Source organism: Clarias gariepinus, chromosome 10 (assembly GCF_024256425.1).
Source record: "Clarias gariepinus isolate MV-2021 ecotype Netherlands chromosome 10, CGAR_prim_01v2, whole genome shotgun sequence".
NCBI lineage: Eukaryota > Metazoa > Chordata > Actinopteri > Siluriformes > Clariidae > Clarias > Clarias gariepinus.
In genome coordinates this window covers 22,527,309-22,553,100 of record NC_071109.1, presented here as the reverse complement: position 1 = coordinate 22,553,100, position 25,792 = coordinate 22,527,309, and the positions used below count along the sequence as shown (strand labels likewise).

General features: G+C 38.8%; 2 protein-coding genes and 1 pseudogene across 3 annotated transcripts; 2 read left to right on the top strand and 1 right to left on the bottom strand.

The window, feature by feature from the left end:
- Window positions 1-1,106: 1,106 nt before the first annotated feature.
- On the top strand, window positions 1,107-5,556 carry psmd10 (proteasome 26S subunit, non-ATPase 10). The gene is made up of 5 exons (XM_053505324.1): window positions 1,107-1,256; window positions 1,415-1,513; window positions 2,118-2,264; window positions 4,353-4,519; window positions 4,622-5,556. Exons 1-5 carry the CDS (start codon window positions 1,143-1,145, stop codon window positions 4,773-4,775), a joined length of 681 nt encoding a protein of 226 aa, XP_053361299.1. The 5' UTR covers window positions 1,107-1,142; the 3' UTR covers window positions 4,776-5,556.
- A 2,409-nt stretch (window positions 5,557-7,965) lies between these two features.
- LOC128531383 (uncharacterized) lies at window positions 7,966-10,618 on the bottom strand (annotated as a pseudogene).
- A 4,672-nt stretch (window positions 10,619-15,290) lies between these two features.
- Window positions 15,291-22,699, top strand: xiap (X-linked inhibitor of apoptosis). 2 transcript variants are annotated; one of them, XM_053506534.1, is made up of 7 exons: window positions 15,291-15,402; window positions 17,106-17,921; window positions 18,603-18,702; window positions 21,307-21,385; window positions 21,501-21,525; window positions 21,651-21,842; window positions 21,927-22,699. In XM_053506534.1, exons 2-7 carry the CDS (start codon window positions 17,123-17,125, stop codon window positions 22,115-22,117), a joined length of 1,386 nt encoding a protein of 461 aa, XP_053362509.1. In that variant the 5' UTR covers window positions 15,291-15,402; window positions 17,106-17,122; the 3' UTR covers window positions 22,118-22,699. The 2 variants fall into 2 exon arrangements, with proteins under 2 accessions (XP_053362509.1, XP_053362510.1); XM_053506535.1 differs by lacking the exon at window positions 15,291-15,402 and adding an exon at window positions 16,430-16,570.
- The last annotated feature ends 3,093 nt before the right edge of the window (window positions 22,700-25,792 follow it).

Below are 25,792 nucleotides of genomic sequence, written 5' to 3'. Positions count from 1 at the left end.
CTATATGCATGTGTGAATGTTAATTGGAGGTCCTACCATGGTCAGAAAATGAGAACAAAACAAGGTGAGTATCATTGGCCTCCACGGTCCCTAGTTGGACTACAGAGGTTCCTAGATAGATGAATAATATATACAGGTGCATCTCAATAAATGAGAAAATCATAAAAAAATATATATTTATTTTAGTAATTCCATTTAAAAAGGGAAACTCCTTATATAAATTCATTACACACAGACTGATATATTACAAGTGCTTATTTCTTTTAATTTTGATAATTATGGCTTACAGCTAATGAAAATACAAAATTTAGTATCTCAGAAAATGAAAATATTGTGAAAATTAAAGACTTGTGGTGTCACAATTTAATCAGTTAATTAACTCAAAACACATGCAGAGGTTTCCTAATGCCATGTTTTAGAGCACTTCATGTTTTCCTCTGCTGACCAGCTTTATGGAGTTGCTGGTTTTTCCAGCAGGACTGGGCACCTGTCCACACTGCCAAAATACTAATGCCTGGTTTAAGGATCATGGTATCCCTGTGCTTGATTGACCAGCAAACTCACGGACCCAAAACCCCATAGAGAATCTGAGATATTGTGAAGAGGAAGATCACGAGACACCAAACAACACCAAAGAGCTGAAGGCTGCTATCAGAGCATCCTGGGCTTCCATAACACCTGGGCAGTGCCACAGACTGATCAGCCCCATGCCACGGCACATTGCTGCAGTAATTCAAGCAAAGGCAGCCCCGACCAAGTATTAAAAGCTTTATACATTTGCCTAGTCCAAAATCTTTTTTTCATTGGTTTTAAGTAGTATTCTAAGTTCATTTTTAAAGATAATTTTCTCTTGTGTTTTTATTAGCTGTAAGCCATGTTTATCAAAATTAAAAGAAATAAACATTTAAAATATATCACTCCCTTGCGTTATCCTGTCATATTGATTTTTTTTTATAAATTGCTTTAATTATTTAATTATTCTAAAATTAAGCCTTTACTTAAGCCAGGTGAACGAATCAGTCACGTGATTCTGGCAAAGGCGAGGCCTCGTTTGCCGTTGGTCACGTGACACTCAGGGACCCAATACCTTGCGTTGTGACGTCACACGCAACCGACCACGAGCCGTTCCAGTTCTTGTTGTTATGGAGAGCTCTGTGTCTAACGTAGAAGTCTGTAACTTGGCCTACACGGGAAAGTTTGATCAGCTTAAAGCATGTATTTTATCCGACAGAAGCCTAGCGACGAAAACAGACCAGGTGTGTGCGGGAGAGTTAGCGGAATAGATTTAGCTAGATGTAGTTAGCCTGTTGGCTAACCATCAGGCTCTTAGCTTTAGAAGTTGATATTATTGTGCAGTAATTATTGCACAGGGTTTGTTTGTGTTCTTGTTTCCTGACTGTGGTTGTGTTTACAGGACCACAGGACTGCTCTGCACTGGGCGTGTTCAGCTGGACATGCACATATCGTTCAGTTTCTTCTGGAACTTGGAGTTGAGGTGGATGTGAAGGATGATGTGAGTCAGCATCTTCTCTCTCTGCTGCATGCTCACTTATGACATTAGATTAGGTTCAACTTTGTTGCATTATGCCAAGTACATGTACAAAGCCAGTGATGTGCAGTTAGCATCTAACCAGAAGTGCAATAAGCTGGCCTTTTTACAGTAAATAACAATGTGCTGAATGAGGGTATGGGTGTATATGTACAGGGGTAACAGTCATTAATGTACAGAAGTGCAAGAGTTGTTGTTAGTCTTTCTTAGGCAAGTTTCCCATCCCTAAGCCTACATGCTAATAATAATAATGATAGTTAATACAGTACATGCGCATATCTCTCTGTGACAAATAAAATTTGAATTTGACTGTATGATGCACTATATACAGATTAAATATGTGTTGAATTTACATTAGTGCATTAACAATGCGGTAACAGCTACAAGGAAAAAAAACTACTTTTCTGTCTGTCTGTTTGGATGGGAGAAGGGTGATTAGTACACGATTCATGTGAGGAGTATCTTTGATGATCCCTCTTGCCCTTTGCACACAGCGTTTCTTGTAAATGTCCTCCATTGAATATTGAATATAGTATTAACCATGTCTGTTTGTTTGACACCATTTTAGGCATCTTGGACTCCTCTGCATATTGCAGCTTCAGCAGGGAGAGAAGAAATCGTTGGATCTCTAATAGGCAGAGGAGCACAAGTCAATTCAGTCAACCAGAATGGTTGCACCCCATTACATTACGCTGCATCGAAGGACAGATATGGGGTAGCTTTTGAGTTTTCAGTTTTGTTTAGTTTTTTTTTTGCTTTGTTTTTTAAACTTTACCTGGTGTCTATATGATGACACCTTAAGGTACATTGTATAAGGTTTTTAGGGAATATGTTTGAGATCTACTACATACAACAAATACAAATGATCTTAAACTAAATATTTTGATTTAATTAATATTATTATTTTTATTAATGATATTTAGTAGAGATTGTGCAATATAAAGTGACGTATCTTTTTTTTCCCCCAAAAAAACTGGATCACACAGAACTGGAAAGGATTCATAAGATCATGTGATCATAGTTTGGTTTTGTGACCAAATATTAATAAAACATTTAAAAGTAATTATAACTTTGGTTCTACCCATCAGAAAACCCAAGTGCATAGTGTGACTTCTGAAATCTCAAACTGTGCCATTGCCAGCACAGATCCTTGCCACTTAAGGGTTTTAAGCCAAACTGTGCTTCTTTGCAGAGCATATGCGTCCATCAGTATGCCCTTTATATTCTTTTTATGACACCCGGGATCCATGCATTTACTGCTTCTCAGTACACTGCTCTTGTAGTAGCAGAATAAACAGGAGCAGTAGTGCATAAGGGAACTGTCCGCTACTAATCAATAGACTGCGGATTGCATTCTTGCAAATCAGATTTTGAAAAGGTGGCATTCAGTGTAATCTATTTGTGGGGAAACAATGCTTTCCTGGACATGTCCTATGCACACACCTGCACTTTGGTCTCATGAGTCCAAAGGGAAAAAAAGGATTTAGGAAACCGAAATCTGTTATTTGTCTTGGAAATAAGTTACTTTTTTCTAGAATCCCTTACTTAATAGGGATGGAATTACCAGTAAGCACCTTATAAAATATTATCACAATACCTAGATTACAATTTGATTTAAATTGCTTTTCTATTAGTATTACGATTTTATAAAAATCCCAATTCAATATTACATTTTCCCGTACTTTGTTACAATTGTAACTTGTAATATTAGTTTTCTTATTTAAAAACAAGCATTTAAATACAAAATAAATTCCAATAAAATAAATTAAACAATAAGCTAAAATTAAGCAAAAAAAAGCAACATGTTTCTGTCTTAGCAAATAATCTTACCACATGGCATGAAAATGTATTGATAGTTCAGGGTGTACCAATTTTAGGTTTATGAAGAAACAGTGATGGTTTATCATCTCAAATGTCTCCAAAGTATCAAAACTCAACTTGACAGTGAGTGCTTTGGTTGAAGGGGCTTTTAACGCACATGATTTTCAAACAATTTAGCACTTGCATTGTTTTAAGCTGGTGTAAGTGTATGTAATGAGTGGGTTTGAGACTAATTTGCTCACAGAGTTTGAAAAAAAAAAGGCCAATCGGAGACTTTTAACCCACCCAATTTTTGATAATGTCAGGCCACGGGAATGTTTTTCTTGTGCCACTCGGAAGCTTTTGTGCTCCGTACAGAATCGTTTATATCTGAGGTTGTTCAGCCGATTCGTGGCCGATCAAACTGAATACCAGCCAGTTCTGGTCACTGGCTAATCAACCGATTCATTTCTATTATAAATGTCAAAAACAGTTTTTAAAAAATGTATTTTGTAGTCATTGTGGCTATATGTGCATCGCCACAAACAAAAAAAAACCAATTCTTAACTGAATTAAATCTGCTGTTATAGAGGTCCTAATACTTGTTACCATATAAACACATACAGTCACAAAGAAAAAACAATCATTTCACAGCTCTTATCTTGGTTCACTGACATGGTGCTGGCAGTGCGGATTAATCAGATCCACAGAAGACATGCTGGAGATCTCAAGAACTGTGTATCATATAATGATCTTATTTTATTTACAGATAGAACAAACATTGGCAGACTAATTCTCTATAATAACATCTTGGCTTTGGTCAGTAGCTATTATGTAGTTAGTAGCTATTACAGTAGCTATCTATAGAGTTTACCTATCAAGTAGGTTTGGATGATAAATTGGTCAATAAGTGTAGGTCTGTTAACTAAATAAAATGATAAACATGAATGCTACATATGCAGCATTGTGTAACATTGAAACTTCTTTCTTTTTTTTTTATTAGATAGCCTTGCTTTTGCTGGAAAATGGTGCTGACCCTGACGCCACCGATAAGCTGCAATCCACACCGCTACACAGAGCCTCAGCAAAGGGGAACTACCGACTTATCCAACTTCTCCTAAAACAGAGCGCTTCTACTAATATTCAGGACTCCGAGGGCAACACGCCACTGTGAGTGGTGTCATATTTTTATACTAAAGATTTTTTATGTGCCATATTATTTTCCAGATGTGACAGAACCTCTATACTAAAGGTGTCTCTTTGTGTTCACAGCCATCTCGCATGTGATGAGGAACGAGTAGAGGCTGCAAAGCTGTTAGTTGAACACGGTGCTAGCATTTACATTGAGAATAAGGAAGAAAAGACGCCTATAGATATTGCCAAAGGTGGACTTGCTAATATTTTAAGGAGGATTGTAGAAGGCTGAATTGATTATGAGGAGGCTTGTGCATCAGCTGTGTCAAACTGGTTGCCTCTACAGACATGAGGAACTTCTGTCCCAGGGCTTGGTGGACAGACAGCAAAGAGTTTTCATGAGTTAAAACAGGACTAGATAATGGACTTTGTTTGTGGGATTGAAGTCTGGAAAGTCTTTTTTTTTTTTTTTTTTTTTTTTTTATAAATCATGCAATTCACTTCATCTACATAGTATTTTGCTTTGCTTTTTCTTTGGGGGGAAGCAAGTTTTACATTTTTAAATCTTACTGTTTGTTAATATTAGTTCACAATAATGTTTGTTCAATAGGGAAGTAATTCATATTATTGTTTGCTTTTTAGACGCAACTACACTACCAGTCATAAGTTTGAACCCACCTGCTATCCCATGATCTTTCCTGAGTTTTATTTCTTTCTACACTGTAAAACAATACTGAAAGCATCCAAAACAGCAAATCATCTCCTTTGAACAGTTAATATTAAGATGCGTCTGCTAATTATGCTCTGTAAAGCCTTCATAACAACTGAGATGCTGTTAATTGTTGATTTTTGAGGCTGGTAAATGATCTCTGCAGCATGATCTTCAAGAGAGCCAGTTCCATCATGGTACTTTATGGTTTTTGCAAATGCATTTGACAAGACTGTTCTTACCAGAACTTTTCCAGAAAAGCTGACCTCCTCGTCTTAAAATAACAAATGACCATTGTTAATTACCTAATGCCATATGTGTTATTTCATAGTTTTGAAAAAATAAATCCAAACTTGTGTCCAAACTTTTGACTGGTACTGTTTGTTATAATTAAGCTGGGGAAAAACTCTAGAAAAAGCACTATTTGCAATAAATCCAATCTTCTCTTGTTTTTCACTGTTTTAATTACATTTGCACCAACCTGGTTGCTCTCTTTAACCCTATAATGTTGTTGTTGGGTATAAATGTGTGGTTGGCCATACAGTATAAATTTCCTGTTATTTAGTATCATAAAATAAATGCCAATTATGTTTCATTCCCACACGTAGGGTAATGGATATTTATTAATAAGCAGCATTTGATGTAAAACTGAGATGTGCTAAATATAGAGCAAAACAAGATAAATAGATAGACACTTTGTCATTGCATTCAAGAACACTATAAAATGCAATTCAGCAGCAGACCAATTCACATAAAAGCATTAAAATAAATATATGTATAGGTTAAATAAAAACCTATTATAAATCCAAAAAAAGTAGATTTAAGTTTATATTTCAATAGAAACAAGTTTTTTAAAAAAAACAACCTAAATCTAAAAACATGTGGCCTTGTCATTCCAATACTTTTGAAGGGGACTGTATTTTAGGCCATATATTGAAAGCTATTTATGTAGGTTATGTACAGTATGTACACTTTAAAGCACTTTTTGTAAGTCGCTCTGGATAAGAACGTCTGCCAAATGCCTAAATGTAAATGTCAATGTAGGTGCAGCAAAAGATCGCGGTTCCATGAATGAAAAAAATGGAAGTTGAGTAACTGAAACCAAGTGAAGTAATTATTAGGTTTCGAGCAAAGTGAAAACAGTGAAATCATGTTTTCATTGTGATTTCTCATACCTTGAATATAAGGTAACCTGAACAATATACTGTAGATTCTTATCAGCATTTCCTCACTTTATTCAGTTTATTTTAATGAAAAAAAAAACCTTAAGGAACCAGTAGCCTGGCGATATCTGTGGGTTGCAATAAAGCTTGTTGAACGTCCCGTTTCCAATCCATGGACTTTAAGACTTTAATGTGCAGGTTACTGGAGTTTCTCACACCATTGTATTTTCTTTTTATACTTTTTATCTTTGTTGCAATAAGGTTTATTAAATGAATTATTTTGCATGGCAAGTTTCACATTTGGAAATCTGGCAAGAAGTATGTAAATCTTTTGCAATTTCATGGTTTTCTTCATTCATTTGTTATAAAATGAGAGCTGATCTTTACCTAAGTCAGGAGTATTGACAAATATAATCTGCCCTAAAATATTAACACAATAAAATTATGACCTGATGTACACCGACTAAACTAAAATTTAACTATTTGAAAATAACATGCAGTACTACATCTAGTGTAATTTTTAAAAGAAGGCACTGCATATAAACATGAAAACACCATCGTAACTGTAAAGTATGGTGGAGGAAACAGCACGATTTGGGCCAGCTTTGCAACATCAGGGCCTGACCAGCTTGCAATCATAGAGGGGAAAATGAATCCCCAGATGTATTCTTAAAAATCTGTATGTCAGCTGAACCATCAAACCATGTATCAACCTGGTTTGACCCATTTATTTTTAATAATAAAAATGTCAGTACCATTAACATAGGAAGTAAGAGGAGTTTGCATGTTCTCCCCTGTGCTTGGTGGGTTTCCTCCAGGTGCTCCAGTTTTCTCCCTCAGTCCAAAGACATGCAAGTTAGGCCAATTGGCATTCACAAGTTTCTCATAGTGTGTAAATGATAATCGGGTGTCAAGCTGGCAACCCAAACCCATAAGTAACTTCCACAAAAAGACAGATTTGACCCCCATGAAGTCGCGGCCATGTTAGCACTGTGTTAGACATGATAGTACAGTACTGTACAGTATATGGGTTTACCATTACATTCTTTTTTTTTTTTAAGAGTAATGTATTAAGCTGAGTTTTAAATGAAATTAAAACGTTTTGGGAGCATATTTGGGGGCATATTTAGGGTTCAAACATAGCATTTATAGGCATTTTAACCACTTCCAAAATTTTGCCTTTATTTTTACAATTTGTGGGTGCTATAGAAACATAACATAACCCCCGCAAACTTAATGGGTTGGCTGTAACTCCAGGATGGGGAGTAATGTGCCAAATGGCATATAGATGAACCAGGATACCAAAAAATATAATAAAATAATAAATAATAAAGGATGTGGGTTGATGATGAGGGCACAGTTCCCATAGTGGTCACTTGCTTGTGTAGTTTTCATTTCATTTCAGAAACATTAAATGTGAAGAGTAAAAATGTTGCAGCAGTAGAGCAACCAATATATAACACTTAATATACTACTGTTACCTTTGGAGAACCCAAACTTGTGATTCATCCACATGCATGAGTCTATTTTAGAAACATCTCCTGGATGCACTGGGACGCATCATCAGTGATGTTTTTCTGAGGTCATCGAGTGTTTCGGGTCTCGCAACATCATACACCCTCACCCAGTCGACCCAGCCGGGGGTGATCAGGCCCCAACTTGCGTCCCAGTAGCAGCCCACGGATCTTCCCTTTTCATCCAAAGCCACCAGGTGGCCTTCTCAGCGGCTTCGCTTGCGGACTTAATGGCCCTCTTCTTTGCTGCTCCTATGATGCCCAGGCGGCTCAGAACCTTGCACAGTGATCTTCCTGCAAATCCCCTGCAGCCTACCTCTATGGGCTCGTAGAAGGTCCTCCAGCCTCCCTTCCTGCACTCCCCCACCAGTTTCTGGTACTTAGCCCTCTTCCTCTCGTTGGCCTCCTCAATGTTTTCTTCCCAGGGCACTGTCAACTCCAGTATGATCAGCTGTTTTGAAGACTGAGAGGTCATGATCATATCTGGCCGGAAGGTTGTTATTGCAATGTGCTGGGGGAACTTCAGCTGTTTCCCCAGATCCACCTGCAGCTGTCAGTCAGATGCTGTGTGGAGTAGGCCTGTTGTCATCTGTTGGTGTCCCCTGGGTTTTTCTCCAGCTTTAACAAAGAAGATTGCCTTCTTCTGAGCATGTTGGTTTTTGCTGGAGCTAATGGCTGAGGCTAGACTCTCAGCAACTGCCTTGAGCACCTGGTCATGGCACTATTGATAGCGGCCATTCATCAGAGCCTTCACGCAGCCACTGAGGAGGTGTTCCAAAGAACCTCTGCCAGATCACAGAGGGTAGGAGGTTGTCTCACTTTTCCCCCACACATGGAGGTTCGCTGGGCTTGGTAGGGCATCATAGACGGACTGAACCAGAAAGCGGACCCGCTGGAAGTCTGGCTGCAATATGTTTGCCCAGGTAATCCTTCGCTGCAGTACACTTTCCCACCTCGTCCACGCTCCCTGTTGCCGCAGTCCCATTGCTCTACTCACTCGCTCTTCTTTCACACCCGCTCTAACTTCTTTCTGGATCAGGTGGTGTCTTTCCTTTCCTCGGGTCTGGCTGATAAGGGTCTTTGGGAAGTAGCCCAAACCTGCTCTACCTGTTGCCACAGTGCCCAGCAGTGCCTTCTGTCTTAGGCGTGACTCTGCCAGCTCCACTGCTTCCCCAGCCCTCCACTTCCTTCCTGTCCTCACCTCGATACTAGCTGCTGACACCTTGCAGTCCTTTGAGTCCCTGTACTGTAGGGCTTCCCTGGTGCGTGCCACCATAAACACTTCTTTGAGGCCACTAAGAGGCAGCTGCAGAATGTCGCTTGTTCCATACAGGGCAGCGCTGGTGAGGCTGCGAGGAAGACCCAGCCACTTTCGAAGAAAGCTGCTGATCCTTCTCTCTAGGGTCTCAACTGTTGTCATTGGGACTGCATAAATTAGCAGGGGCCACAGAATGTGGGGTAGTATTGAATGCTGGTAGATCAAGGCTTTGAACCTACCGGGCAAGCCAGACTTGTCTACCTTGGTAAACCAGGTGCAGAGCTCTAAACTGGCCTTCTGAATGGCTGATGAATCCTTCAGGCTGGAGTTGAACAGTTTCCCCAAGCTCTTGATGGGTTGCTCTGTGACGGTTAGGATGACAATTCCTGAGATGGAAAAACGGAACTTGTCGATCACCTTCCCCTTCTTCAGCACCATGGACCTTGATTTGGAAGGCTTAAAACTCATCCTTGCCCAGCTGATGATTCTTTCGAGCCCACCTGCACCCTGGTACCGATGTTGTTGTTACTGTGAGGTCATCCACATAGGCTCTAATGGGGGGTTGTCGTGCACCAGACTTAGTCTGGTGGCCCTCTGCACTCCACCTCGGCTGACTTGACCACCATATTCATGGCTAGGGAAAAGAGAACAACAGAGATGGTGCAGCCTGTAATTATCTCTTTCCCTATACAATGCCAGTGTGATGTTTTGCACCCAGAATTGACTCTCATCCTGAAGTTATTATAATAATCCTGAATGAGGTCCTTGATTTTTCTGGGAACATGGTGGACATGCAAAGCGAGCTCTATCAGCTTATTTGGTGTGGACCCATAGGCGTTCGCCAGGTCCAACCACAAGACAGCTAGGTCGCCTCTGTTCTCATGGGCCTCTCTGATCAGTTGTGTTACTACTCCCGTGTGTTCCAAGCAGCCAGGTGTGCCGGAGATCCCTCCTTTCTGCACTGACGGATCAATGTAGCTGTTCTTGAGGAGAAACTCAGTCAGTCTTCATGAGATGTTGCTAAAAACACCTTCCCTTCCACGCTTAGTAGTAAGATGGATCGAAACTGACTGATATCTCTTGAGTTCTCCTCTTTGGGGAACTCCCTCAGCACACCTCCACTGGTTAGCTACTTTCCCCCTTCTCCAAATCAGGACCCTCCACAGGTGCCGTAGAAGTTCTGGGCAGCACTTGTAGACCAGATAAGGAATTCCTTGATGACCTCCTCAACCTCATTCAGGCTTGGCTCCTTCAGGTTGAACTCTGCTGTCGGGGGGCTTGGGCGGATGAGGGCTTTGTTGGGCTTCAGTTCCAGTTCACTCAATAATTTCTCCCTGAGATTATTAAAGCATTTCTGATTCTAAATCTTTAGCAAGTCTAGCAGGTGTGTTCTGAGTGTGTTTTTAGTATCACTCTGGTATCACTATCACTCATTTAAATTGAAAGCTTTTTATATCTTGTATGTTAATACCTTTTGTACCCTTCTGTCATTGTATTCAGCATTTTTATTGTTAACAAACAAACCACATTCATCCCCCACACTTTCTAAAAAGATGTGTGCAATTAAAAAATTAATTGCCATATACAGTATTAATTTTCCATATCTCAATAACGAAGCATGGCATGCAATAAGACAATGCCTGCACATTGACATTGTGGGTTGTGCTACTACTTTGGAGTAATCTGGTACAAGTCAAAGCATTGTAGCATTGACCAGTCTTTACTGGTGATGAGTCTTGTCTTTAAGGTTTGAAAGGTGTCTTGTAAATATCCTTAGAATTCACCAACCATTTTCTCTTGGCCCTTTCAAAACTGGTTCTAGGGCATTCATGCCTCAGTGGTCTGTTTCTCACATGCCCTGTGGAAGGCCCGGGTTCAATTCCTACCCAATGCCCAAACCCCATTTACTGGGTGCAGTACCGGTCCCAAACCTGAATAAAATTAAAGAATTGTGTGGAGCTGAACTAGGAATAGAGGGGGTCTGAGCTCACATTCTAAGCCTGTTCCAACAGCCCCAACAGGAAAAACAGAAGGAAAATTTATAATTTAATTAAGCATTATTGACCTATATCATTATGACTCATGAGATATGCTGCTTTAATTCTCAACAGGTGTTTGACTAATGGTACTTTGGGTACTTTTAGTCAGTAACCTAGTGAATGTTAACGTGTATAGTGGGATATACGGTATTTTTTTTTAAGTAAAAAGAGGAATTATCCTGGGTAAGGATGTCTGCCATATGCTGTAAATGTATGTTATCCATGCTGGTGGACCACTTAGTTGGGTTCACTGAAGATACAATGTTAATACTTCTTTTTGAGGGACACGATGTTGAAACCAGATGAGGACATTGAAACCCTATGGGAAATTATTGTTTAATTATGGTTGCTATTATTGTTAACCCACATATCATATTGTTAACCCACATTAGATATTGTTAACCTATAATCGTACAGCTCCAGTGGAGCCTCTACCAGTGACCTGTTTTTTAACCAATCCTACACCCATATAATGGTGAAAATACCCATGCACTATGCCCATTTTAGTCCTCTCAACACTGCATGGTCCACTGGCAAGTGGTTCATACTGTAAGTACTCAGTAGAAAAGAAAAGTTTAATGCAGCATACTGTAACAGTAATGAAATACATGAAGCACTTCAGAGACAAAAGCAATATCTTCCATCATCTGGACTAAAGCATTTACAGTATACTGTTGATAAAACAAACCTTCAAACCCCTCATGTACTGTAAATAGGCTTGTTTTAAAAACAATATACTGAAACCATTTGTAACGAACATCTTTTAATCACCTACTTTTGAATGGTGGTGACCACATTTTCTTTTTAATGGTTTTGAGTCAATACTATTCTCATGCTATAGGTGGTATCACACAGTTTAAGTGATAAAATTTACATATCACTGAGACCAGATGAATAATCAGGTCATCTTTTGAACATAGGATGGTTCTCGATGGTCCACTGTTTTACCCAACTGTAGATAAATCATTCTACTAGTAATGTTCACATCGTACTGTATGGATTGTCTCTATGAGAATTAAGACCATTAGAGGATAAGCATTAAACATACTCTGGAGTGGAATTTGTGTCGCGTGATCTGTCATTTCTTACACAAAGGAGTTGGGTTCTTGATCAAAAAAGGCACCTCAAGCTCCAGATCTGTCGATTTATGTTCCAACCAAGGTGGTTAGATAATTATAAACCTAATCATACAGAAAAATCCTTTAAGATAGGGGAAACTAGAAAAATGGCATACTACACAAGGTGAGCTAAAACATTAATAGACTTGCAGATTATCTCGCAGACTTCTTCTAATATCACTTTTGGAAACCATTTTATATTAGCTAATGTCTTGGTTAATGTTAAAATGAGAAAATTATTAACCTTTATAAATGTCCACAATCCTTTCAGGCTAGCTCAAACAGCTCTTGCTAGTTAGCTGGCTAGCAAAATCTTGAGAATGTAAGAGGGTCAGATCTATGGTACCTACCTATCTATGGTACAGTACATCACTCAGAGCTGCTTTCATTTTCATACATGCCATACAAAGACAATCCGTTGTATACTATCTGCGCACACATCCATCTATACAATGTACGTGCCACACAAAAAAGGGGAAAAAAGCAGTTTCTAATGTGAGAAATGTGTCCAATGTGGTTGTGAAGTTCCTGTTGCAAATTCCAACCACTGTCTCGTGAGTTTTTTCCCTAACCACACTGCCCTAAAATGGTTCATTCAAATTTTTTTCTGTCTCGACGACACTAGAACTGCCATGAATGAATTTGTGTATATATGTGTGTTAAGTCTATACATTCTAAGTATTTGCACTAATGTTGGCTCAATTCTGTTAATAGACAGGGTAGGACTGCATTAAATCTTGTATCTTGACCAACGGTTTAATAAATTGTCTATTTTTTTTTATTGTTCATAAGGTGAAATTATTTAGAATATGAAGGTAGACACATTTTAACGCTATGGTAAGATGGTATAGTATGTACAATTTTTACTGTGTCCTGTGCACATTCTTAGTTATCTTATAGATAATGTCATATGCATTTAATTATAATAGACATAATGTCAGAAACTCATGCAGTCTTGAGAAACACATTTTAATAAAGGAGATTAGTTAGAGATTCTACTGATTTTACAGACACCTGTAGCCACAATCCTGGAATATCCTTCTTTTTCATATTAAACTCGATGGGAAATGTTGTCTGTAGTAATCACCATTTGAAGAATAAATTTGGAATGTATGTGAAGGCCACTCAAGCATATCCACTCCCATCATTGGCAAAACATATTTTTATTGACCTCACTTTATGCTCTATGTCATGCTGGAACAATTATGTACGTCCAGCTTTGTGGCAACAATACATATGTTATGATCAGGCATCTAAATAGTATTTATTTGGCTTAATGTACCGAATTTTAACACTAATCATGATCATGCAAAAGTCTAGGTGAGAAAAAAAAAGTTGTATGCTTGATCGTCAAGGATTTGTATAAGGGTTTTTACAGAGGAAATGAAGACAACACTGGTCAAGCCCAATACATAGAAATGTTTAATGGCAAAAAAGGTCATGTGCAAGGTTGATGCCGTCACACCCCTCCTCTTGCTGTAGTGATGGCTATATGAAGTGTCATTTAGTTGTCAAGGCTTCCCAGCCAATAGTTTCACCTAAACATCCACTTCATGAAACGTTATTTACTGTACTAATATCAAATTGTGTGTAGAAAATAGATCATAGTATTGCAAACAACACAATTAATATGGACATGTAGCTTGCAAGAAATATTTTATACATCATGTCAGGATTTTGTTTTGTACACGTACAGTATGGTGGTCTTTTGGCTGCTTCCAGCTAAGGGGTCATCACACTGCACCATCTAATGCAGTATATTTATAATAATTGTATAACTGTGTCTTTGGGAGAAATTACTTAAAATTTACTTTAAATATTTCAAATCTGGCTCCCTTTAAAAATATTAGCTGTACAGCAAGTGTCATGCTACTACAGCCATACAATACTCTGATTTGTGACAACATTTAGTTATGTCATTGGTTACCTCATAGCATATGAGCATTATCACTTATCATAGAAGTCATAGAAGTTACGTTGAAGTCAAGTGTGTTGGCAAATGTTTGTCCTGGGGAGGTGAACAGTATTGAAAAATGGTCTAGCTACGAGAAGTAGCATTCTTGTACTTTTGGTTAATTTGTTAACCTGGAGACCTGTAAATCGTCCTGTTCTGAGGCTGGTCAACATCTCAGTAGCAGAGGTTGGTCTTCCTTTCCTGGGACGGTCCTCATAAAAGCCAGGTTCATCATGGCGCTTGATGATTTTGGCGACTTTACTTGGGGATACATTAAAAAATCTTGAGATGTTTTGGATTGACTGACCTTTTGACTATGGCTTAAATATTTTTGTGCACATAACTACCATCCGAATCTTAATTTGGCGTTGTCATTGGTTACGCAGGACTGGAAGCGAGGCTTTATTTGGAGCCGCCCCCTTCTGGAGGGCCTGTATGTAAATCGGCCGTTTCTAAGGCTGGTTACTTTGTCCTCTGCAGTAGAGGCAGCCCTTGGTCTTCATGAGAGCCAGTTTCATCATAGGGTTGGATTTCATATGGTAGCATTACCTGCAAATGATGTGCTGCTCAAGTGTTTCAGCAGATATACCACAGTATGATGTAAAAGGTGATGATGACGCTGCCTACTGTTACCTTAGATGACAGTGCCTACTGCTACACCGACCAGCCGCTACACAGGGACAGGCTTTCCTTTTTGAATGTAAAGGTGTTGATGTTAAAGATGGTGCTGCCTACTGTAAGATACGGTGAGGAACGCCTGTGAAACGCCCATAGCCTGACGTAAAAGATAAACATATAAGAGAAAAAAAGTATGACATAACAGTACGCATCACGGTATGACGGTAAGTTCATTGTGGAACACTTGTAACATATACCTGTGCAAACAAAAAAGCAAGCAAACCATATATATGATATATATATTTACATTTTCCCTGGAATCGTCCAGGAGGCGTGACCGCGACGGTTTGTTTGGACCCGCCCCTTCTGCGTCACACAAGCTTCGGAGCCATACGCAACGTAATACGTAACAGAATATTATGACGTTACTTCCTGTCTGTGGGAGGGTAAGGAAGGTCGGTGGACAGACAGCCTACTGGAGAGTTGTTTGTATAAAAGGATTTCTGAACGATACCATACGGTACACGAGGGTCAGACTTACCTGAGGTGAGTTATAGTTAAAACCGGATCATGGGTTTCTCCTCATATTCTCTGTACGGTTATTAGCGAGGTTAGCATAGGAGCATTAGCACAAGCGTAGGTTAAGTGACGCTGAAGTCAGGCGGTGGTAAATTGTCCTCTGTGTGTGTGTGTGTGTGTGTGTGTTTTGGCAAAGGTTTGTGCCTGGGATGGTGCATAGTGTACTTTCGGTTAAATTATTAACCTGTACGCCATCACTGTCCGCAGCAAGACAATCAGATCAGTGATATCAGAGTTAAAGTATTTGTTGGACGTCATATCTAATCTACAGTACACAGAAATTAGTTTTGTTTTATTGTGGACAGTGCAACTGTCTCATTTGTGTGTGCGTGTGTGTATATGTATATATAATCACATGTATGATTATAATATGTAATCTGGAGTAACTGTGTGGGGGGAAATACAGCTGAAAACGTCAACGTGCAACATCTTTACAGGGGAAATCCCAATACAAAATCTGGTCTTATGTGAATGTGGGTAAGGTAAGGAGGGGACGTTGTTAAGGTTTCTGTTAGAAATGGGGAAAGTACTGATAAATCAAATGAATCCACCAAACTTTCCTTTGGTGTGCTTTTTTTCTTTGCTGTTGAATATAAAAGAAGATATGGCATAAGTCAGTATATCTGATTATTTTACCGAGTTGTCTCAGTGCCTTAGATTGATAAATGTATTGATCCCGAAGTAAATTGCAGATATTTATCTGACAACTGATCCGAAGTTACCAGTGCAATGCTAAGAACAACAAAAAACCTGCAAGACATATAAGAAGCATTTTTACAAGCAAAATTACAAGTAATAGCAATAAAGAAAAAAAATCTAAAATATTTAATCAGAATAGCTTGCAAAGTTTTAAACTTTAGTGTTATTTAGTGTAAAACTTTTCCATTAACGCATGCATTTATGACATGTCGCGAGACAGTGCGAGATCAAGCGGTCGAACGACGCCACCTATGCGCATGCGCATTTAAACAGCCCGCTTTAGTTTTCCCTTTCTCTTCGTCATACTGGGTCAGTCTGAGCTGTGGCTGTGTCCGGGAATCGTTTGCTGTTCGCGTTTCTAGTGTGATGTCCTGTAATGTCTGTGTGGGGTAAACGCGGTTCAATTACAAAACCTTCATTCTGATCTGACTTTGAGGTAAAAACAGGGTTGTCATGAACGTTTGACAGTTTTAAGTGTTTACACGGTTTTAGTAACTCGCTCAGTTCTCAGGAGTTGAAAGGCAATTCTTTGAAGGCTGTGAATAATGTTAAATGATAAAACAACAGACACGAATTATGTTTCAAATAAACATAATAGTTTTATCCTGTCTTTGATGTTAATTATTATTATTTTGTTTATTTTTGTAATTATTGTAGGTGTATGGTGGTTCTATGGCAACGACATAATTATCTTAGGTGTTGCTTCATATGTTTGGTACATGGGTGTGGTATTTATATAGAGGCGGGATGGTCACGTGGTCCACCCCTACTGTCAGCTGCTCTGTTCCTTGGATGATTTGTGAAAACATTTAGAAGTATATTTTTAAAATAATTCTGTAAACTGAAGCCCCCCAAAAATACATTACAAACACAAGTTTTGTGAGAATTTATGAACAGGTTAATTAGAGACGGTAATTGCTTTATACTCCTGGTTTTTCCCTGATTTAATTTCTATGGTTCTTCTGTTTCAGCTGACGGTTTCATCTTGATGATGGCTGACTCGAATATATTTAGCCAAATTGAAACCGATGACATGCCAGACTGGTCCATGATGAGCACGCGGCTGAACTCGTTCCGGGCTTTTCCACATTCTCCTCAGGTTCCCGCAGAGAGGCTGGCCCGGGCTGGTTTCTACTTCACAGGTGAATCGGATCGAGTGCGCTGCTTCAGCTGCCAACACACCATCGAGGACTGGAACCAAGACGACGTCCCAGTAGAAAGACACAAGTCTGTCTCACCCGCTTGCGTGTTTCTCAAATGCGTTCATAACCGAAGCTTTGGTCCTGGAACCTCCTCTCAATCTCATGGCTCCATCTACAACGAAGAGGCTGAAGACATGGAGTTCCGATTAAGAACAGGAGAGGTAATGGATGAGTCAGATTATCCCAGGATTCCACATATGAAAAGAGAAGATTCACGGCTCGCGACATTCATCAACTGGCCCTCTCAGTCCCCAGTCAACCCTTATGACCTGGCACAAGCTGGGTTTTTTTACATGCCAGAGTCTAGCAATCAGCTAGACAGGGTGCAGTGTTTCTGCTGCGCGGGCATGTTGGTCAACTGGGAGGAAGGTGACGATCCCTGGCAGGAGCATGCCAGAGTTTACCCAAACTGCTTCTTTATTTTGGGTCATGATGTCGGGAACGTCCCCTCTGATCAGCCGAGACAGCCAAGCCGTGGTAATAGCGGGTCAATGGAAACTTTTGAGGGTCGCCTTGAAAGCTTCAGGAACAGCGTGCATCCCGTCAACCATGAAAGACTGGCGAGAGCTGGGTTTTTTAGCATAGGTAGGGTTTATTTATGCCATTCTACTGTTATGTTTCTTGTGCAGATTATAATAGGATTGATGACATTTTGCCTCTACAGTAAGAATGTTGAACTGTGCCATGACACTAGCATATTTTCAGATATGTACTATGAGTCAAAAGGTTGGACACGACTTTAATTCAGTGGTCTTATGTTGTTGTTTTTTTGTTTATTTCTACATTGTAAAACAATGCTGAAGGCATCCAAAATATGCAATAATTTTATTTGAACAGAGCCTTCATAACCGCTCTAATCTGAGGTGCTCTTAACTGGTGATTTTTGAGGCTTCTTCTCTGCAGGAGAGGCAAGTTTTGTTCTTGCCTTTCTGAAATGGTCTCCCAGTTTATATTCAAAGTTGGAGAGCTAGTTTAATCATAGTGTGTGATGGGTTTTCCAATTGCACTTGACAATCCTTTTCTTTCAAGAACTATTCCAGAACAGCTGACCTTCATGTTTTAAAATGACTGCTGACCTGTTGTTGTTGTTACTTATGTCCATATGCGTTATTTTACAGTTGCGAGATCTCCAGTATTGTTCTAGAAAGTGGAGGAAAATCACTGAACAAAAAACATTGAATTAGATGGTGTGTCCAAACTTTTGACTGGTACTGTATTTACTGTTGCATTATTGTGATACCATGGTTGCGTGTGTTGTTTACACAGGTGAGCGGGACTGTGTGGTGTGCTTTAAATGTGGAGGACGACTAAAAAACTGGCAGCCAGATGAGGATCCCTGGGAGGAGCATGCCAAGCACTATCCAGGGTAATTAGCTATTTTCAATCGGTAATGATGTGGATCGGTACGTGTGGGTGTTGTTTTTCTATATATATATATATATATATATATATAAAACGTATGTGTATGTATGTATATATATATACACACACACACACACACACACATACATATATATATATATATATGCACACATTTTATATATATATATATATATATATATATATATATATATATATATGCACACATTTTATATATATATAAACCCACACACCCAACCAAATCATTTAAACTATTCAGGTGTCACTTCCATGGTTACAGGTGTATAAAATTAAGCACCTAGGCATGCAGACCGTTTTTATTAAAAGTTTGTGAAAGAATGGGTTGCTCTCAAGAGCTCAGTGAATTCCAGCATGGTACTGTGATAGGATGCCACCCTTCAGTAAGTCCACCATTAAATATTCCAGTCAACTGTTGGTGGTAATATAACAAAGTGGAAGCAATTGGGAACGACGGCACATAAAATCACAGAGCGGGGTCAGTGGATGCTGAGATTCGTAGTGCACAGAGGTCAGCAATTTTCTGCAGATTCAAAAGCTACAGACCTCCAAGCTTCATGTGGCCTTCAGAATATCTTAAGAACAGTGCGTAGAGATCATGCCAGCTGCATACAAGCCTTACATCACCAAGTGCAATGCAGAGCATCGGATGCAGTGGTGTAAAACATGTCGCCACTGGACTCTAGAGCAGGGGAAACATGTGAGATGAATCTCTTCTCTGTCTGGCAATCTGATGGAGGAGTCTGGGTTTAGTGGTTGCCAGGAGAACGTTACTTGTCTTGACTGCATCGTGCCAAGTGTAAAGTTTGGTGAAGAGGGGATTATGATGTGGGATTGTCTTTTAGGAGGTGGGCTTGGCCCCTTACTTCCAGTGACAGGAACTTTTAATGCTTTAACATATCAAGACATTTTGGACAATTTCATGCTCCTAACTTTGTGGGAACAGTTTAGGGATGGCCCCTTCCATGGTATGGAAGAACTTGACAGGTCTGCACAGTGTCCTGACCGCAATCCAATAAAACAATTTTAGATGAATTAGAGTGGAAACTGCGCTGATCTGCACTGTCTGAAGTCACAAATGCACTTCTGGAAGAATGCTCAAAAAGTCCTATAAACACACTTCAAAACCTTTGTGGAAAGCCTTCGCAAAAGATTTGAAGCTGTTATAGCTGCTAAAGGGTCAACACATGCTGGGGCCAACATCATATGACACCCTATGGATTAAGAATTGGATGTTACTCAAGTTCATATGCCCTTGAAGGCAGAGAAGTGAATACTTTTGGCAGTTTATATTTTGGAAGTTGTTGAATATGTACATACTGTATATATAAAAATTTAAACCACAAAGAAAAATGTCAGTCAAGTTTTGATTTATTTAAAGATGATTCATTATTTGAGCTCAAAAGGGACCTAAAAGGTTTTGGGACAAAATAGGGAAATTACATATTACAGTCAGGTGACATGATGAGGCTCAGTATAACATATGGTTACTGTTACAACACCAAAGCTGATTAGTTTCTTATAACAGCATGCTCTTTATTCCTAATAAGCCACCATAACTTTTAAAATGTTATTTTTAAACTAATATTCATTAAAAAGGATTTTAAAAGATCCTTTATATTAATTTTCAATATTCTAAAGCATGCTGGTTCCTGTTATCACTTTATAGCAGTTAGTCATTTTCCCTTCCTCTCTCTCTTTAAATGAATTGTCATGTTTCCTAAACAAATGGAAAGCTGTTGACTCTTCAATACTTCTAACCAAAAAGCAGCACTATATCCATTTTAAATCATGTTTAAAACATTATGCATATTATTTGTAGCAATGTTAAAATTTCACAACACATGTCCATGTCAATGAGTTGTTACTGTAGAAATGATAATGCGTTAAGAACGACCAGCGAAAACCAGTCAATTCTCTTGCATGCTGCCTTCTGTCTGTCAGGTCTGTGTTTTTACAGAATATTACTTAAAATATTGTGACCAGTTTTATTTGAGATGAAACTGTACATCATCAATCAGCCAAAACATTAACACCATTTACTAGGTAAATTGAATAACATTGATTATCAACTATATACCAGTGACGGGATCATGAGCAACTAAGGTTTGTCTATTCCTGTGATAACCAAAGGCCAGACAGTCTGGTCCGATCCTTTAGAAAAAACAATCCAGCCCATATTGGTGAAAAAAGTCAATGCTGGGCATGATGGTTGTCAGAACACTCAGTGCAAAACAGCTTGCTGCATACATGGCTTAGCTCAAGGTTATTGAACCGGAAAATCCATGGAGGCTCAATCCCGCAAACATACTTTAGCACCCATAGGATCCACTGCTAACTTCCTGGTGCCAGACACCAGAGCACACACTGAGGTTTTGTTGGGTCATGGAGCCAGGAGCCAGAGCTGCCCCAGTGGCACAAAGAGACCCTTTACAATACTTGGTTTAATATTTCAGGCTTTAATGTTATGACCGATCGGTGTGTATGCCTATTAATGGACTTGTCTAACTCTAACCCTGGTAAATGTGTGCGTTAAAATGAAATCTGATCCAGGAATCCTCTTTTGCAACAGATGCAGTTTCTTGCTTGCAGAAAAGGGGCAGGAGTTTATCAACAGCATTCAGCTAAGAAATCCTGCACACAGCTCTGCAGTGAGTGAAACTAAAAAAAATCTTTTTTGTTTGTGTGAAATGTAGATAATGGCATTGTGTCCTTGGGCAAACATTCACTTCTAACTTTATTTGTGCGTCTTTTTTATCTCTTTAGAATGGATTTTCCAGTCATGAGCGCGGTATGTACATCTGAGTTTAATTTATTATTATTATAAAAAACTTATTGATTTTGACTTGTCCACAAAGTTTGCTTTGTATGAGGCTTGTTCAGGCACGTATCTTATTTAGATTTTTCTCTTGGCAGCATCAAACGTCCTCCAGTCAGAGATTGCCAGGAAAGCTATTGACATGGGTTTTGATCCAGTTAAGGTGGAGAGGACCATTTTAGAAAAGATTCGTCAGAGTGGAAAGGGCTATTTGACCGCGAACGACCTCATTCACGATATAACCAGTGGTGTGTTTGATTGTGATTCTGACATGTGTGAAGAAAATCAGCGTAAGTGCCGTTTGTTGCAAACTTCTTTTCTCGCTGATGTAAGATATCCATAAAACTCACTTAGGGTACAAACTTTTCTTTCAGCTGAAGACCCACTAAAGAAGCTGGAGAAGTTGCAACGTGAAAAGCTCTGCAAGGTGTGCATGGACAGCGACGTTACGATTGTCTTTGTCCCCTGTGGGCATTTGGTGACCTGCAAGAAGTGCTCTGAGTCTCTCCACAAATGCCCCATCTGTTGTGCACAAATCACACAGAAAATCAAGACGTACAGCTAATAACCTTCAGCGCATTCAAGCTCGGACGGAACCGCATTGCTTAAAACTACACATGCTTAAAAACACAGCAAATGTATGCTTTAAGCTCAAATAGTTATATTGTTTTATACCATAGTGTATATTGATGAAAAATCTTTGTATATTTGGATTACATGAGAGTAAATATAACATATGACTAATATTACTTTTAACAAAATAGCTTAGTTTGCGTTTTGTTAAGAATCCAAATTATTTAAATCTAGGCGTGTTGGGAAATGAAAAATAAATATATTGTAAATCAATAACTTATTTCCTTTTTAGGTATTCTTTGGTGAGGCTGCATTTTTGCTTAGATATCTAATTTGGTAGAACTTTTTGGTAGACTGAACTATATCAAAACATGACACTACTGACCTGAAGAAACCACATATATACGGCTGAATTAAATCACACTTGTCTCATGTACATGTATAGAGAATTTTATGGTAAAATCATTTAACAAAAATGGCTGCAGATACTTTTGCTTAAAAAGTGCCTTTCTTTAATGTAATTAAAATAATTTATATTTTTTATTTTATTCCAATAAATTGTTTTAAAATAGTATTTTGATGTCTCTTTCTGTATAGGAAATAATGCATATTTCTTTACTAAGCTTTGATTAACTTGACTAAATTGTTTTTGTACTATAGCTTGGTTTAATAATAATATTAGATCATGCCGCCTGACCAAAACAATAAAATAATAGCAGATAGTTACAATATACTAAACATATTTAAACAAAACAATGTTCTTCCAGGACCATATTTCTATATAAAACAAAGCAGGATTGCCTGAGACTACACATCTAAAAACTATATTTGAAAAAAACTTGCCTGCGTGCTAATCTATCACGGGGCACACAAATATATACACAACCGGCAATTTGGGACATAAATGACCAAAATCTGCATGTTTTTGGACTCTGGGAGGAATCCAGAGTACACAAGCATGGGGCCAACATGGGGTGAACTCCAATAACACAGAGACTGGCATCGAACCTGGACCCTGGAAATGCAAGGTGACAGCTAACCACTAAGACACCGTGCCGCCGGAGTACATTATCTTTGGTTTAAAAAAATACTTCTGTTTTAGATTTTCATGTATTTTAATAGCGTTGTCCTGTTGTAAACTTATTACAACAACAGATTTATGTTACAGAAATCGAGTACAACCCAACAGCCTTGCGTTAGAAAGCTTAAATGTTTGCACCTCCAATGACACTACTAGCTATTTATAAACTATTTAACTAGTCATTTACAAAATCTATGAACTATTTAATTAAATAATAGTCATATTTCCATATCATAGTTGAACTCTGACTCATTGGCTGCATCAGGAGTTATTTAGAGCCTAATGTGTGTAATTAAACATGTACAGTGCACCATTTCAGAAGGGTCAAGTTATTGGGCTGCATCACGAAAACTACATAGGAGATTTAAAATGACTGGAACTGGTTAAGAACCCTTCAGCACATTAACAAAACCTAAAGGATATTGCTGACCGTCAACTTTGTGAAAAAAATGTGGTTAGTAAAAAAAAAAAAAAATCATGAATGGAGATCACTTCAATGCTTGGCAAAGTTGTGTGGAAAAGAAATCAACAGTAAAAAAAACAAAAACAAAGCTATGTTCAATAGTAAAAGTAAGAGCATTTCCATACACACACACAAAGTGTTGAGAACTCACAGGATTGGGACTAAATAGTTGTGTGTTAATAAGAAAAGCATGTTAATGAGATTAATCAGGAAAAAAAATCTTTCAATTTGCATTAAGATGTGCATGAAGCACAGGAAGTGCATAAAACGATGTACCTATCTTGATTAGCGCCCACTGTACAAGCATCTGGAGGCATTCTTATGATCTGGGGTTCTTTTAGTTGGTCAGGTCTAGGCGATGCAATGTTATATGGCAATAAATGGGCAGAATTTGCTGATCATTTAATCTTTTTACTTGGTCAAATGTGTGCCTGAGGGTCTTCTCATGCAGCTGCTCCACAGAGAACCCCCCTTGAAGGGTGGCAGAATGGAACTCTGCCTCCACCCTGACATGAATTGGATGTTGATGACCCTGTCACAACATCCCCAGCCAAGATTGTGAACAAACCACACCATACACACAAACATGTTTCACACTAATGCATAAAACTTTGCCCAATAATTTATTAATCGGTGACGCAAAGACTAACTGCAACCTCTGTGCTATGCTTTTACCCCACCATTTAACAATGCTTAGCAACAATGGATACTCATTATACATACCTAACCACACACCTCACCTCATCACTCCTGCATTATCAGAAGTTGTTCTGGTTACATGACAAGTTCACTAATGCCTGATGTGTATATACGCACCACACGGTATATATTTCTGCTTAGCTGGGAAAGCACTTTCTCCTGCTGAAATTGGCCACTGCCATTAGGAAATACTGCTGTCATAAATGTGTGTACTGTACTTGGTCTAATACTATTTGAAGGTAGGTGGTCTTGGTCAATATATATTTCACATGCATGCCAAGGTTTCCTAGCAGAGCATTACCCAGAGTATCGCACTGCCTCTGCCACACTTGCCTTCTTCCCATGGTGCATCCTGACGCACATGCACCACACATGAGGTAAAAGAAAACCAAACAGGAACTTGAAAAACGTCAGTTCTCAGAACATTTGGGAACCAAAAAAAAAACTGTTCTCAGATTGGTCTGGGAAACAACTAATTGTAGAAAGGTGCCACTTGCTTGCATAATTAAGTATTGCTTAAGTTTAAACGGACTCAAAAAGACAAAGTCAATCATCAACATCAGTCATAAACATTAAAAAAATGGAAAAGCAGACATTTATACTATAGTCATTAATCTTTTTACTATTTTTATTAATATTTTATTACAATTATCTTTAATGGATTTAGCAAACATTTTTGTGACACTTTTTGTATTAAGAGGATACCATAAGAAAATTCTAAACAAATTTTGGCCTCGGTACAGTTTCTTTTTTGAAACATCTAAAAAGTGTTGCATGAATATGTGCCAGGCAGCACTGTGGCCTGAGATCTCCAGGGACAAGGGTTAGATTCTCACATCGGATCTGTGGGTGGAGTTTGCATTTCCACCCTGTGCCTGGTGGGTTTCCTCTGGGTACTCTGGTTTCCTCCCACAGACATGCAGATTAGATTGATTAGTGTTCCCAAATCACTGGTTGTGTGTGTGCCTTGCAATGGATTGGCACCTTGACCAGGGTGTACCCTGCCTCATGCCCTAAGTCTAGGCCTCTGCAACCCTGTAGAGGATAAGCAGTATAGGAGATGAATGAATAAATATGTGCCTTAATCCTAATAAGTACACAGTGTTGGTGTGAACCATCCAGGGTCTTAACAGCTTATAATGGAACAAAAGCTGTGCACTAGAATGGAACAAAAGTAAACATGGATAAACTTACATAGGTGTAAATCACAAGGTGGCAAGGTCCTCCATGTGTGCTGTTAGAGTCACTTTGGACTACTAATACGAATTTCTTGATCAGCATTTTACTGTAGCTAGGATTAAAAACAGCAGGGAAAGCCTGCTTAAACATCACATGCCACACAATCTTACTTTGTACAATACTTTATAAGAGCTAGCAATAAGTGATAGATAAGTGACAGATCCAGAATGTCAGTGTGCCATGTG

What these genes read in the sequence shown, in the direction of transcription:
- xiap (XM_053506534.1), top strand. Translation starts at nt 17,123, where the DNA reads ATGATGGCTGACTCGAATATATTTAGCCAAATTGAAACCGATGACATG. An exon ending in CATGCCAAGCACTATCCAGG is followed by an intron (nt 18,703 to 21,306) that starts GTAATTAGCTAT and finishes CTTTTGCAACAG; the next exon opens with ATGCAGTTTCTTGCTTGCAG. An exon ending in ATCCTGCACACAGCTCTGCA is followed by an intron (nt 21,386 to 21,500) that starts GTGAGTGAAACT and finishes TTATCTCTTTAG; the next exon opens with AATGGATTTTCCAGTCATGA.
- psmd10 (XM_053505324.1), top strand. Translation starts at nt 1,143, where the DNA reads ATGGAGAGCTCTGTGTCTAACGTAGAAGTCTGTAACTTGGCCTACACG. An exon ending in CATCGAAGGACAGATATGGG is followed by an intron (nt 2,265 to 4,352) that starts GTAGCTTTTGAG and finishes TTTTTTTATTAG; the next exon opens with ATAGCCTTGCTTTTGCTGGA. An exon ending in TCCGAGGGCAACACGCCACT is followed by an intron (nt 4,520 to 4,621) that starts GTGAGTGGTGTC and finishes TTGTGTTCACAG; the next exon opens with CCATCTCGCATGTGATGAGG.